The following is a 14874-nucleotide window of genomic DNA, read 5'->3' as shown; positions in this document are numbered from 1 at the left end:
TGGCATGTGAGCTGCATTTAAAGGCCCTTTTGGACCTAAACAGTAGTTTTAAAATGTGAAGATTAAACGGTAAAAGGACGTTTTACGGCTTCGTCAGACCAGATGGATTACCTCACAGCAGACTGAGACTGTGGAGCCATATGGAAACCAGCCTTTGGGAGATCTGCTTCCAAGCGAGGGAGGTCATAATGCGTTCAAACACAAATGTTTTATTGATTTCATCCTAATTTAATAATGCAGCAAAAGAAACAAAGTGATTTTATTGGACTCTGATACCTGTTTTTATCAAATATTAGAGTTTATGATGACAGGTGACTCAAACGTGACACTTTCCCTGCACCGAGTTTTTAACCGACGTCCCTCCCGAATGAATTCTGTCGCTCTTAAGTGATTTTAAATGTATTAGCCATATTTAAAATGAAGCAAAGAATATCTCGGTGCCTCCCTCTGTTGCCCGGGGACCTTTCTGCAGAGGACCTCCAGGTCACCACTGAGCTCGGCGGGCTCAGGGGGCTGGAAGGTCGCTCAGCAGGGGCTGGGAGCGTGCACTCTGCAGAGAGGAGGCCCGGTGCCCACCGCAGGGACCGAGCCACGGTGACCAAAGTCTGGAGGTCAGCAGTGGAGTGCCCCCGTTCACCCAGCCCCTCTTGTGTTTTATTCCTCCATAACAAAGAAGATAGGGAAACAGGCAGTGACTGAGCAGCACTCGACCTACCTCCCAGCTTTGGGAAAGGGGTGGGGGGGGGGTCCTCCAACTCTCTAAATGTGACAATAATTGATAGATATCTTTGTGGAGCCAGTCTCCAGCCTGTCGTAGTGGGGAGTCTCCTACATTATTCCAATAAAGACGTCTTTTCAATGTCCCGAGTCGAGCTGCGATATGTCATGGTGGCGCTGACAATGAGGCAGGTCTGTTTTCGATCATGAACATTGTCGTGCGTTACGGCACTGTCAGAAATGTGCCGAGCTCAGCTCTGGGACTTGGATAACGGTTGCACTGTAAGGAGCGGTAAACGGTGTGCGGGGCCAGGGATGGATGGTGGGAATGTGACAGTGGTGTAATTTACGAGCGCAGGCAGAGGAATCAGTCTGCGGTCTGCATCTGAACAACATTGAAACCACATTTCCCAGGTTGGGGCCACAAGTGCAGAGCGAACTGTCTGGAACGGCGGCAGCGATTAAGGTCAAGAACACGGGAGCCAGCAACACTTGTGGTGGTGTTTTGAGTGGTGGTGTTTTGTACAGATGTCTGCAGAGGAAGGCCTCGGTCTGCGTGTCTGCATCAGTAGGTGCACGGGAGGGGAGGCACACACAGAGCTCCCCTACCGGGCCGGTTTCTACGGTGACCTGAGAAAGGCCGTAACCAGGTCCGGCTCTTTCTAAGGCCTAATCAGCGTATTACCACAAAGAAGGACATGTGTTCGCCCCCCCCTCCCCACCTCCCTCTCCCCACCTCCCTTCCCTCCCCTACTCAATCCGAACAGCATGGCTGGACACAGGCAGCCAATAAAACCAGGATTAGGAGGGTATCTACACACACTGGGCTGAAGCGAAAAACTTTTTTGAACACGCCCAATCCCACCCTGCTCCGTTCACAAACTTCTTTTCATCGCTCCCTCATTCCTACCATCTTTCACTTTAGTTCACTTGCTCCCGTGTTTATATCCTTTGCTTTCAGAGCCCTCAGCCTATAAGCTCTTCACACAATGGGGCATCCAGAAATTACTCATTTTGCCGGAGCAGTTCAGCAAATTCCCAATGTCTCCTGCCCAGCTCCTCCTTTATACCCCGGATCCTGTGCTTTCTGGTTTTTTTTTTTGGTGGTGGTGGCTCTATGATAATGAAACGTGCTCCATCACAATGACAAAGCTGTGCATGTGTTTGTTGAAGGGAGAGTTTGTATGAATTCACGCTCCTTTACATATTTTTGCATGAAATCACCTCCTCCTACATCACCTCACTTGAATTTCACAGGGTTTCTTTAGCCTCCATTTGTCAATCAATTGTGCGACTGATTGATTATTTTATAATAAAGTCCCAATGTGCAGTTCTTTTTCTCTTTGTACAGGAAGTGCATGATGATTTGTTGGAGCCTTCTGGGAGTCATGAGGCTGAAAGAGCTCAGAGTCTCTTTCCTGTGTCCTGGAAGTGGACGAGTGTTGAAGATGATATCAATGCCTTTGTCAGGACTTTTTAAAACGACGGGACAAAGACGACAAGAACTCTTCCCCCAAATAAACCTTTTTCATTAGAGCAGCAAACACTTCATCCCTCTGCTGGTGTGTGTGTGTTTGTGTGAGTCACTCAGCAAGGTCCCACATGGAGGAGCCCAAAGCCCCGGCGTTCTTCAGCCGGACACTGAGGCGGCCTAATTAAAGGGCACTTAAGCCCCACAGTGTGCGGCGGTGCAGGTTGGAGTTGGTGGGGGTCCCCGTCGAGAGGGACAGAATTCATGGCACTCGTAAACAAGGGAGTCCAGGACAGAGGGACAGAAGAGGGCTACGTGCCAGAGACTTTGTTCACACAAGATGAAGAGTCAACAGCCTCCCTATCCCTCACCCCTCCTCAGCCATCCCCCCTAATAACCACCTTCTTCAGAGGAGCTGCGAACACAATGCCCTCCCACTCCCCTCCTCTTGCTCTCAATCACTGTTGGGACAATGAGGAGAACCCCCCCACCCCCCCAACCCCAACCCACCACCACCACCTCCACCATCCTTCTGCCCCTCCCCGACCCCCAAACAGACACTTCTTTTATTGAAATTCTTTGGTGTTCTAATCCTCAGCTTCCTCCAGGGGCAATAATGGACTCCCTGCGTCAGCCTTTTCCAGCGGGGCCATCATCTGAGCCCGGCTGGGTCACAAGTCCACCTCTGCCATTGGAGAAAATCTGCCCCGGCACCGTCCAGCTCATCCACAGGCCAAACCAGTGCCAGTGCCATTGACCTGAGGAACATTACAGGCCACTCGTGTTTTTATATTCTCAAGTAACATTTGATTTAATTTGCTGAATATATTCAGGTACTTTACTCTTTAGATTTACAGCAGCCGTTGTAAATAATTTCCATATTTTTCCTTTTTTTGTTTTCATATTTATCCGTTTTTCTTTCTTCAATTTGAACACCGAGCATTTTCATGTAGCCTCACATTTGGCAGAAAGTGTGGAAAATGCTGTAAATGTGAAAATACCGGTGAAAACAAATTCTCAACAAATGAGCACGAGTGAAATGACAAGAAACAAAGAAATGAATGCTACAGATTATTCTGTGTATTTTCAGTGGTGAGTCGACTGTATTGAATTAATATTCCTGAGACTCCCCATTATAATATAGGAGGAGGAAAAAATCTATTGACACATCCCAGAATAACATTTTCAATTAAAACTGCACATTATAACTTTCATGAACGTGGGAGTTATTACAAGGTTGTTTGATTAGATCACACTAACTTCAGCTAGGTGTATCTAATACATTTGCAGAAGAGCATATATACAGACATATATATATATATATATATATGTAGATATTAAAACCTGCAGTTCTACATGCACAATTAACTTTATCCTTGAAAATAAGGAATCACGTGTAAAAGTAAATGTAGTAGATGTATTAGACTGTGGTTCTGTGTGTGTTTCTTCAGTGGTAACAGGGTTAATTAGTGGTGACAAGTAGAAACACCTCTGTGCTCATGTTAAAATAAACTTCACTGAATCACAGCACCCCCCTCACAGTGTGTGGATGCTGACACCTGCTGGTGAAACACAATCACACGCTCCTGATTTGTCATTCATGAAACTCTGAACCCTGTATGAATGATGTCATGAGCCTGTGTTGTGATGACGACAGCTGCAGCCAGTGATTGATTCTGATACTTTGGAGGGTTTATCAGTAAAAACGTCAATTATTGTGATAAATGCACAACATGTGGTTCCAGAGTCCAAAGTGATGCTTTGACAAATACTCTTTTTGTGACCAGCGATATGGAAAAGTACGGATTTTCTCTTTAAAATTATACAAAAGGAAAATAGCAAGACAATCTTTGTATTTAAATCCTTGTACTGTTCTGCTATAAGGAGCAGAATGTGGATCGTCTACTCTTATACAATGAATTTTCACTTTAGAATTATATAAAACAGGAGAAAGCAAATTAATCTTTATGAAATGTGGAGCTGCTCATGTTCAATGAAGTGAAGTTTGTAAATTCAATATTATAATTGTGTTGTGTTTGATTAGGCTTTTGATTGACTGATTGGGTTTTAATGGGTCAAGATTAAATTGATGTAATTCTGTAACACCAGAGCCCTCAGCCAGGAACACTGAATTATTCCATATATCTGCTACAAAAAAGAATAAACAGCTTCGGATTTCCTCCAGATTTTCTTTTAAAGCTGCTGTTGTGGTTTTATGAGCCATTAAAGCTGCATTAGCCTGAGAGTAACGTGCACGCTATCCCTCCAACACACTGTAAATGTCAAACAATCATAAAACCCCTGTAAGACTCGATAGCTACAAGTTTCTGAATCGTCGACTGTGCCTCCGAACGACACATTCTTTGCTGATGACACATAAAAAATAATTGACACTGGACTCGCAGCTGCAGACGCCAGAGCAGATTACAACATGAAATGCATCTCATCATTAAAAGCCTTTTATTACTGGCATGGGCCTTGTTAACGGAATCACATTGCATCTGACAACCGCAGCGTCGATGACCCGTGGGCATTCGCACAAAGTGCAGAGAAGTGTAGTCTACAGCGGAACTTATCTAAACATCTGTTAAATATGTGGTTGTGGAGAAATGGATACAACCGCAGGACTTTGAAGCTCTGATTTTATCATCGGCGGTGGCAGCCAGAGGTGTCCTACGGCAAATATTGCATATCCACTCTGTCTCGGCTCAGCTCTTCTCACTGATGCTGCACGAGAAAACATGTCGGTGTATTTATTTTGAGGAAACAACGAGAGAAGAGTTCACTGTCCTGCTTCAAAATGTGTCCCTGAATGTCAAATATGTCCAGATGACGACTTGACGATGACACTTCTTCCTCCTCCTCCTCCACCTGCTCCTCCTCCTCCTCCACCACCTGCTCCTCCTCCTCTTGAGGTGCATTTTATCTCTGTCATGTATTCGTCCATTGTTCCAGTGCCAGCGATGATCTCACCACACTGTCATCCATCGTTCGCAGTTGCACAGACCTCTAGGTTTACACAGCTACGACAGCTTCAGCACCCGAGGCCACGAGCATGTGAGAGAGTCCACTGTCAGCCGGCCAAACCTGTCTGATGCCACTCATCACAGCCCTCAGAGACAGTGGGTGTCGTGTGACATCGCATGCAAGGAGAACACAGTTGACCCCCCCAGCCTCCGGCGACTGAGGGCCCTAAATTAGTATTCGTGCTTATCTTTGGATCTCGAACATGACACTGTTGATCTTTGATTTGAGGAGCAGAGTATCAGCCTCATCAGTCAGCTTTCCTCGCCTCCAGCAAGGTCTCCTCTCACCTTGGCTGCATGACGAGTCAAGGCCTCCTTTTGTACCGAGGTATGGAGAGAACCAGAGAATGTTAAAATGTTATCTCAAGACCCACGATACGTCTTTTCCCCGTTTCTTTATTTTAAGCTGCAGGGAGTCATGTGCGTGGCTCGCTAGACTTTCAGCTACAGCCCAGACTTCACCTTCCTTCCCTTATCTGAGGTTGGGTCATGGTGGCAACAGGGTGTTCCACACATCCCTTTCCCCAGCTACGCTTCCCAGCTCCTCTTGAGGGATGCTGAGCTGTTTTCAGGCTAGATGGGATGTATAAGTTCTGGGTCTGCCCCGGGGGTCTCCTCCCCATCAGGGCATGCCTGGAAAACCTCCAATGGAAGGTGCCCGAGAGCCGTTCTGATGCTCAGACCACCTCAACTGGCAACTCTCAACAGGAAGGACCAGCGTCTCTGCTCCGAGCTCCTTCTGGATGTTCAAACTCCTCACCCCGTCTCCAACGCTGAGCCCCGACACCCTGAGGAGAAAACTCACCTTTTATCCAGCATTTCATTCTTTCAGTCAATAGTGAAGACGATATATAAAAATAGACTTAGACTCTGGGTTGAAATCTAAAATCTTCAGTGATTCTCTGACTTTTCTTTTGCTCTGTTGCCTCCTTGCGATCTACACTGTTCTGCAATTATTCAAATCAAGACATAATAAAGCCTCACTCATCCAGCAACATGCATTTTTACAATATCTAATAAGATTTGAAGAAAATAAGTTGGATAGATGAATAGATAGACAGACAGACAGACAGACAGACAGACAGACAGACAGACAGATAGACAGATAGATAGATAGATAGATAGATATTTAGATTAATATACAATGTATATATGTATATATATATATGGAACCGCATAGAAGTTGAAAAAAAATATATATATATATCATATTTGATCAATAATCCATAATCAATAGTTTTATAAGTATATTTATTGTATCTATATATAAATATATATAAATATATCCCATGTGTCAATCATGCTCTTTCCTTGGGATCCTCCTCCTCCTCCACCCTGACGTCGATAGGAAGCGTGATCCAGGTCATTTCAACGCATTGAGCGGTGATTGGTCGGCGAGGACCCTGTGGCACGAGGCAGCCAATCACGTTGCAATGCGCAGAGTTAAAAAAAAAAGCAAAAAAAAGAAGCGATGCTGAAGAAGCGAGTCGAGGATCGGAGCCGTGAACACGAGCAGCGATGACGTGACGCGTGGACGGTGCCGTGTGGTGGGGCTCGAACACGGAGCACCAGCGGATGTGTGGCCCCGGGCCGTGTGAGCTGTGTGTGCGGGAGGGGGGTGGGGGTCGGACGGACCGAGGCACCGGAGCGTCGCCAGCCTCCCGGTGACCGCGTTACCCAACCGGAGGCTCCGTTAAGACACGCGCACACTCACTCACACACACACGCACGCACGGGGATAACGGTCCGAGCAGAAGCCATTTTTCTCCGCAGTGAGTGATCTTTAATCTGCGGCTACTTGTAGATCTGAGCCCGTAGCCGCCATTATTTAACATCCTGTTACATTTCAGGCTCTAAGTTGTTAAATGTGAAGAGCGACGTTTGTTTCCTGTCGCGAACCAGACGGACTCGGACTTGTTCTGTTTTTAATTCACTTTAAAACATGTTAGCATCTTCGTTTAGCCCCTGTTCGCATCACTTCCTTGTTTACCTTTGCCACAGCGGAATGCTGATCTCTGATTGGCTGACAGGTGACCGTTATGTGTCGTGCAATATAACTGTGATTGTAATTGAATGGTGGCTAATGTTGTAGCTATAGTATTATAGTATTTAACCGTTGTCACTACAGTTCTGATGCTAATAAGTAATATACAGGTTTTTCGATCAATAATCAATTAGTTGATCTGCAGCAGGGGCGTGATTTTGTCAGCACATTTCTTACTTCCTTGTTTACCTTTGCTACAGGAAAAATACTGGCTCCTGATTGGCTGTTAGGTGTCCATTGACGCCAGCTGCCACCATGAACGTGGGCACGGCGCACAGCGAGGTGAACCCCAACACCCGGGTGATGAACAGCAGGGGCATGTGGCTGTCGTACATCCTGGGCATCGGCCTCCTGCACATCATCCTGCTCAGCATCCCCTTCGCCAGCGTGCCCGTGGTCTGGACCCTCACCAATCTCATCCACAATCTGGTCAGTGGAGCCGCACACTCACACGCACACAAACGCCACCACAGTTCACTTCATCATTAACTGAACACGCTGGCTTAGTGAAGAGGTTCACCCCCTCTCTATCACTGCTCTACGTAAAGTTAACCACCTTTCAAACTCTCTTCCTGAGTGATTGTGTCCCAGGAACAACAAGTGGTGTTAATCATTCATTCACCAGATGTGTAATATCAGTTCTGTACATTTGTTACAACAGCCTCTTCTTTCCGTGTCTGACGGTCTCCGTGTCTCTTCCCTGTTGCAGTGCATGTACCTGCTCCTGCACACGGTCAAGGGGACGCCCTTCGAGACCCCCGACCAGGGCAAGGCGCGCCTCCTCACGCACTGGGAGCAGATGGACTACGGCATCCAGTTTACCGCGTCGCACAAGTTCCTCACCATCACACCCATTGTGCTGTGAGTGTCACCAACAAACCTAACGCTTGTCTCAGAAATTCTGTTAAATGTTCAGGAAAAGCTTCTCATTTACAAGTCCGGTCACAGAAATGAGAAAAGCAGGATTTCAGCTTTTATAGAGTTCCATTGGTTGTGTGCCGACATTAGACAGAGTAGACAAACCAACCAGAAGAACAACCTGCACCAGTTGTGTTTGATCTGCTATACTAGCACCTTGTATTTTATGTTTCATCTGTGAACATCATGTCGTCCTTGTAGCTCTTATATTTGAGTTCACTCTCACAAAGAGAGTTTATTGATCCACATCTCCTCTGCTCTCTTATTATCAACCACCCTCTTGTTCTGGGGCTCAGTAGTTTGCAGCAGGAGCTCTCGCCCTGTTCTTATTAACCTGCAGACTTGAGCTTACAGGAAGCACTCTGGCTCCCTGCGGCTGACATGCCAGCTCAGCCTGAACATTGTAGTGAGAGCAGTTTTGCAGGTGTACTCCCCCCCCCCCCCCCCCCCCCCTCTTCCAGCTGTTTCCAGCAGGAAGAGACAAGTGGTCAAGCTCAAGGCTCCAGATGGAAAAAAATGATTCATTAGGGAGCTTTTCTTATTTCCTCCCTTGTTCAGCAGAGAACAGGATGTGCAGCTCCTCATTGTACAGTCACACACATCCCCCCCCCCACTGCTGTGTGTGTGTGTGTGTGTGTGTGTGTGTGTGTGTGTGTGTGTGTGTGTGTGTGTGTATTTAAAAACTCTGTTTACATCACAGGGGCACAGCTGCTTTCTTCTTCTCTCATTGCCTGTAGCTGGACAGTAAAACATTAATAATAATCACAATATCATTTTCACCTATAGCATTACAACAATAGTCTCATATATTGATATAGGAGGTAAAACACATAGTTGATTAACGTCAGATTTGTAAAATATCTCTGTTCATAAAAAAGAGTTTAAAACCAGAAGCTCAGGAGCAAAAAAATTATTGTTTAAATAATGATAATAATAATTTGACATTCATTTAGATAATTATTGAAATCTTCTTATATGTAAATATTTTTATCTTGATATAATTTTGGGGTTTTTGCGTCTCTGACCTGTCACCAGCTTGATGTCAGGGTTTGTGCTGGGAACTGCCTTTTATTAACGTTTCTGAATGTTTCCCAGAATAAAGCTTTACAGACAAAACCCAAATAGAAACACCACATCAGTGATCATCTTGTGAGGTTTCAAACACAATCTATTGTCCCCTGTAGTGCATGAATATATCTCCCTCTTCTTCAGAGCTTCGCTCTGTAACTTCATCTTCTTTTGATTCATCCCATTCAGGTATATTCTCACCAGCTTCTACACCAAATACGATCGGGTCCATTTTGTGGTCAACACCGTTTCCCTGCTCACTGTGCTCATCCCCAAGCTGCCGCAGCTCCACGGCGTGAGGATCTTTGGGATTAATAAGTACTGACAAGGCAGAAGAGGACACCTCCTTCCTCGAGTCCCCAGGGACCTGCTGAGAGCACGCAGAGTATCAGGCCTCAGATTTGATCCACGAGGATCTGTTGCTCTTTGGCTCCGGACTCTGCCTGCCGACTCTAAATGACGCCCGCTGGGACGCTGCCATGGCTCCAAACCCCAGGAAAGAGACGAGGTTCTTTACAGAGAGGAGAAAGGGAAAGTGTACTGTTGAGGCCTGTCGCCTTTTTACAAGTTTTCCACAGACACTTAAAAAGCATTTGTAAAGAGGAATTATATATTATACAGTATTATGTCTGTTTCTGTAGAGATGGCAGTTTTTAGAAGTTAGAGGAAGATGTAGTTGCACTGATATTGTGCCATTTTCAATCGGCACCTTAGACAGTACTCTTAGTTTTTTTTTAGCTAATGCTACACTGCTGTGTTTATTCAGCTTCTCTCCCATGTTGAGCTTCCTCTCTCCCGAGGCTTCTGGGCTCGAGTAGCGACAGCGTCACGACGTGGTGAGGGAACTGTGAACGACTTCAGAGTCCAGACACCAGAAGCCACACAGCGTTTTATATTTAGCCCTCGCTGCTCCGCTCAGGGCCAAAGGAGTTAAGTTGAGCAGCTCTTATTTTATCTGACCTTGTCCATATTTGGACTCCTCTTGTCCCGGTTTGTGTCGCAGAGCGCCTGCAGTCTGCGGAGTCGTCTGGTCTGAGAGCAGAAGAAATGCACGAGAGCTCTGCGCTGATCCAACGTAACCAAAGATTCTGCCGTCTGAGGGAAGGGTCACGTTTTCCTGTCATTACTTTGCTCAGAGTTAGAGTTTTATACGGGGACACATGCCTACAACTGCTCTGTGACAGCACTCAGGTCCCATTACACTGACATGATCGTGGTATTTCTGCATCTCACTTCCATACCTGCATTTAAATGATAAGTAACCAGTTTATTAGGTACACACGAGCAGTCGTAAGTACTGTGCAGCTGTCAATCATGAAAGGTTCAAGTGTTTTTAATATTGTCTTCATCCCTATTTAGGGTCAAATATATGACGTAGCTCTTAAAATGAAATATTGTCAATTTCCTTCATGAAAAATCAAAAATGGACAATTTAAAGCTGCATCAATCTACTTTTTAGCCACTAGGGGGCACTAAGCTCTCAGTAAAGCTGTGAACCACAGACCATATAAAGATGGACGACATGACAGTGAAGCCAAAGCATCCAGATCTCCTCCTGGTGGCTGGCTGCAGTATAGCTCATAAAATAAAGTTATTATTAAAGTTATCATTATAAACGCCACCTCCTCCATGTAAGTGGATGGGACATGAACCAAACTAAAAAGTCAAATTCACATCAAATCATTTTTATCCAGGATAGTTTCTGTTTTTGGTTCTTATCACATTGATGAATGTTTAATAGAGTGAAATCACTTTTTCTCAACCTCATGTCATCCACAGTTATTATCAAAAGTATTGATTAATGCAGCTTTAAGGTTCTTTCCCTCTTCCTGTAGGAAAATAGTTGGAAAGAGACTTTGTTTTTCTTAAGCTTTACCCACAGGTACATTTTTTAGCAGTAGTTTTGTCCAGAGAGTAAAGTCTAAGTTAAACCTTTATCTTTTAAGAACAAATCTAAATACAAAACCCATATTTCCAGTAGAATGATTGTGTTTGATCTTATTTGTCATCGTACTGGACGGCTGAAGTGTCCATGAACCATTTCCTCCTGACAAGTCTCCTCTTGAATTGTTCTATAATGTGAAGTCATGATTTTAACATGTAGGATGTCACTCGCTGGTTTAACAGGGTTTTGATTTTATTGAGTCAAAACAGTCAAATCTCCAGATAAACACGTGAAACCATGTTTTACACGTCGAGTTAAGAGTCAAATTGTTGTTTCTAGATTCATTTTTACGTTTCAGTTTCTGTTTTAAAGTGAGATCTCTATCGAAGGACTGAATTTCTTCTTCTTCTTCTGCTCGATGAAACATATGAAACATGTTTACTGACGTTAACCTGAACAGTGTTGACCACTCGTTTCTATCTCAGACACACAAACATTAATAAAGACACAACACTAGTTTCTGCTTCTACGGTTTTAATAAGAATTATTACTAAAACAAAACCGTTGCATTGAGTTGTTTCTTTCAGACTGACGTGTTGAATTGGTGTCATTTACAGGCGAGGACCAAAGATCCAGACAATTGAGAAGTTGTAAATACTCGAGTTTCTCTGCTGCAGCGTTTATTTCTCCATCAGGATGTTTTCAAATGTCATGATCAGCATTAAGGGCTTCGATATGAGACGTTGTAGCACAAAGTGACCATCAGTTAGGTTTTTTTACTGGATTATTGAAGACAACAGCTGCAGAAGAACGGTTGAACTGAATGTGGATTCAATGTGAAGCTCTGCTCGTGGTTTCTGTTCGTTGGTACCTGAAGGAAATGTCAGTGTGATGTTCTGTAAAGAGTGTGTGACCCCAAAATACAGTATTTTTTAAGTATCATCCAGAAAAGTCTCTGTTGTTTCCAGAGTGTGTCAGTGTCTCGGAAATCCAAACATTTCAGGAGCAGTGTTTTCTTTGTGGCTTTTTAACTTTGCAGAAAAAACCAACTGCATGTAAGACACCGGAGGAATTTAATGTTTAAATCTAAACCCAGTGTGAAAGATTGGAGGACTGAGTGTTAATGTGAAACAGAAACAGGTTTCTGGTGCGCTGCCATGTCTCCATGAGTCAGTGACTTGTTTTGACTTGTAGCGTTTAGTCGAGCTCATGTTCGGAGGTTCAGACGACTTTTTAAAAAAAAAACATGTCATAACAGTCGATCCCTTTATTGAAGTGGATTTTGTATTACTTCCAGAGCTTTTTGCACAGAGGACACTGTGAAGGAAATGTACCAAACTAGAGGAAGGTTTGACTACACTTTCTAAATGTGTATATATATAATATATCTGGAATGGTGGTGTACGTTTGTAGTTCAACTTTTTTACTTTATGTCTATGCTCAGTCTGTACTTTGTTTATTATTTTAATACTGAATGAAGATTGGATCTAGAATATCACTCTGTAGAGCGCACACCTCTGCCAAGGCCTAACTGCAGATTAGATTAAATCAAGCTGCACCAAATTACACACACTCATTGATACCAATACCTGAAATATATCAGATTTTTTTCATCTAGATTAATGAATTATTTCCTGAGAAATCACTGAAAATATCAAAAACACCATGTTAAAGAAAGTGAAGAAACAAAATCCTGGATCCGCGTCCTGATCGAGATCTGCATTTAACTTTAGTGAGTTCATATCTGAGCTATAACACATCGTTCCACTGAGTTTTCTTGTAATCTGTCCAGTTGTTTTTGTGTCGTCTTGCTCAAAAACCAAACAAACAAACTTCCTCTTTGAAAACTAGACTTTAAACTTATTCTTTTAGCCTTGCATTTATTTCTTCTCGTTATTTTGTGCTCAAACCAGGATGTAAACATTGTAAATAACACTCAAGCATATTATTTAATTCAGATACGAGCGTCCTCACAGCTTCCTGATTACCACCCAGTCACAGTTTGTTGTCTGCAGGCCACCAGACGAATGAACCTCAGCTTCCTGTCTGTCCGGCTTCAGACCCTCGTGCTCTCTGCTCTGTCAGCTCCACCTGGAAACTTCAAATCAAACACTTCATCCTCACACTGCAAACTGACACAGGCTCTGTCACCCAACACCAGGAGCCTTTTAAACATCCATTAAGTGAAAGTAATGATGATGAGGTGAATCAAACACTGGAATTCACTGAATGAAATGTTTCTCACTCACTGTTTCCTGTGTGGTGACCGTTCATAGAGGAAGAGAGAGGAAAGTGTTCCAGTCATTATCCCACTGATGAAATCATACTGTTGCCAAGGCGACAGGGATACATGGTAACTTTAATTAAATTCTTTAATTGAATACATTTTAAGCCTTCCCCTCTAGATACTTGTAGTTCCATTTGCTATTTATGTCACACGAGCGTTGAGAGGCCGACGCCTGAGGCGAATGTAAAAGTGAATTCATGGTCCAGTGGTTAAAATTTGACACGTGATGCACAATAATTCATGAGCAGTACAACAGTAGGCTTCTGAAGAACAGACACATTCATCACTGCTCACATTATTCTTCAATAAGGTGAATATAAAGATTCTGTAGCAGCAAACGTTCGTAAAATATAAATATATATTTACTGTGTTTTTTAAACCTCAGCTTCAACTAAAAAGCTGAACTGTCTTTCTCCACTAGAGGGCAGCAAATGGTCGTTATTGACTTTAATCTGAAACGACATCCAGCCGCTATAAATAGGAATAAAGAAAAGAGAGAGACCGAGTCGTCTGCTCGTCTTTGTGTCCAGAGGCTTTCTCACTCGCTCATTATGCAGATCTACGGCCTCATGCAAATAATACTATTTCTTTTTCCTTTACTGTTTGCTTTCTATGAATGAGTCTTGACTTTGTGCAACAGTAAACTCGTGACCCATAAATGTCACCCACTCTTAAGGTAGTAGACTCTTATTTTCTACCCTCTGTGGCGTTGCAATTCCATTAATGAGTCAACGGAATCTGTCTCTCGGGCACAAAACGCTGTCGTAGATCAGCGGGAATGAAAAACTCTGCGGCTTTGCTGATGATTTGTTGAGCTTTCCAGGATTCAGGACATTTCCAGTTCACAAACCTTCCTGCAAAACAGTCGCGGTCCGATACTCCTGTAGTTATGAAACCACGTTTTTCTACACAGCGTTCCCAAAGACATGAATGTGTTCTGAATCCCAGGGAAGGTTCTCATAAGAACAATCACACACACTTCCTGGTTTCAGCTTACTCACAATTTACATCAGTCATCCAATGGGCCGACGGATGAGACAGGCGAACGAACTGTGGAAACAAAAGTGAAAACATAGGATTGCCAGTGGACATAGGTCAGGAAGCATCTGGTCATGATACACAACTGTCCTCATTTCGTGAGGATCGGTGAAAGCTAAATGAGGGGCTTTTCCGTAGGTGGCGCTGTTGAGCCATTTTGCCACACCCATTTCAAATGACTCCAGAATACAATTACTTTTTTGGGCTTTGTACTTCCTGCAAACTTAGGTGAGGATTTGAGCACGTCAAGGCCCTGAAAAAGACCAAAAAGGGAAATGAGAATACGAAAAATCCTTACGAAAAATCCTTACATTTCAATAGGGCCTCCCACGGTCTCCCACTGTTCGGTGCTCGGGCCCTAATAATCCTTATGCCACACTGGATCAGTCTTTTGACAATATATTGAACTTGGCTCCAGCA

General features: G+C 43.9%; 3 protein-coding genes and 1 long non-coding RNA gene across 7 annotated transcripts in view; 3 read left to right on the top strand and 1 right to left on the bottom strand.

Moving 5' to 3' along the window:
• Window positions 1–2987, top strand: part of LOC117753059 (vesicle-fusing ATPase-like) — a 42589-nt gene extending 39602 nt beyond the window's left edge. Inside the window, exon 18 of one of the 2 annotated variants that reach the window (XM_034570911.1) lies at window positions 2787–2987. In XM_034570911.1, coding sequence (XP_034426802.1) covers window positions 2787–2945 — 159 coding nt within the window. In that variant the 3' untranslated portion in view covers window positions 2946–2987. The remainder of the gene's footprint in view (window positions 1–2786) is intronic. The other variant, XM_034570912.1, reaches the window with a different exon arrangement.
• A 3702-nt stretch (window positions 2988–6689) lies between these two features.
• Window positions 6690–11138, top strand: LOC117753096 (ORM1-like protein 3). Of its 3 annotated transcripts, XM_034570982.1 has the most exons (5): window positions 6696–6806; window positions 7245–7250; window positions 7459–7687; window positions 7968–8119; window positions 9434–9643. In XM_034570982.1, exons 3-5 carry the CDS (start codon window positions 7514–7516, stop codon window positions 9567–9569), a joined length of 462 nt encoding a protein of 153 aa, XP_034426873.1. In that variant the 5' UTR covers window positions 6696–6806; window positions 7245–7250; window positions 7459–7513; the 3' UTR covers window positions 9570–9643. The 3 variants fall into 3 exon arrangements, with proteins under 3 accessions (XP_034426872.1, XP_034426873.1, XP_034426875.1); XM_034570981.1 differs by lacking the exon at window positions 7245–7250 and having other exon boundaries at window positions 6690–6986; window positions 9434–11138; XM_034570984.1 differs by lacking the exons at window positions 6696–6806; window positions 7245–7250 and adding an exon at window positions 6845–6907.
• Window positions 6824–14874, top strand: part of LOC117753094 (ORM1-like protein 3) — a 28204-nt gene continuing 20153 nt past the window's right edge. The window contains exon 1 of the mRNA XM_034570979.1: window positions 6824–6907. The gene's annotated coding sequence lies outside the window, so the exon portion shown is untranslated. The remainder of the gene's footprint in view (window positions 6908–14874) is intronic.
• On the bottom strand, window positions 12372–12702 carry LOC117753107. Its single transcript, XR_004612209.1, has 2 exons — window positions 12557–12702; window positions 12372–12517 (listed from the first exon to the last, which is right to left on the bottom strand). It is a non-coding gene; the product is annotated as an uncharacterized LOC117753107 (long non-coding RNA).

The sequence above is a fragment of the Hippoglossus hippoglossus genome, chromosome 19 (assembly GCF_009819705.1).
Source record: "Hippoglossus hippoglossus isolate fHipHip1 chromosome 19, fHipHip1.pri, whole genome shotgun sequence".
In the NCBI taxonomy this organism is placed as follows: Eukaryota; Metazoa; Chordata; class Actinopteri; order Pleuronectiformes; family Pleuronectidae; genus Hippoglossus; species Hippoglossus hippoglossus.
This window is presented reverse-complemented; position numbering and strand designations above follow the sequence as displayed.

Excerpts from the sequence above, each read along its gene's own strand:
- LOC117753096 (XM_034570981.1), top strand. The coding sequence starts at position 7,514 with ATGAACGTGGGCACGGCGCACAGCGAGGTGAACCCCAACACCCGGGTG. Across the intron at positions 7,688-7,967 it reads CCAATCTCATCCACAATCTG|TGCATGTACCTGCTCCTGCA; the intron begins GTCAGTGGAGCC and ends TCCCTGTTGCAG. Across the intron at positions 8,120-9,433 it reads ACCATCACACCCATTGTGCT|GTATATTCTCACCAGCTTCT; the intron begins GTGAGTGTCACC and ends CATCCCATTCAG.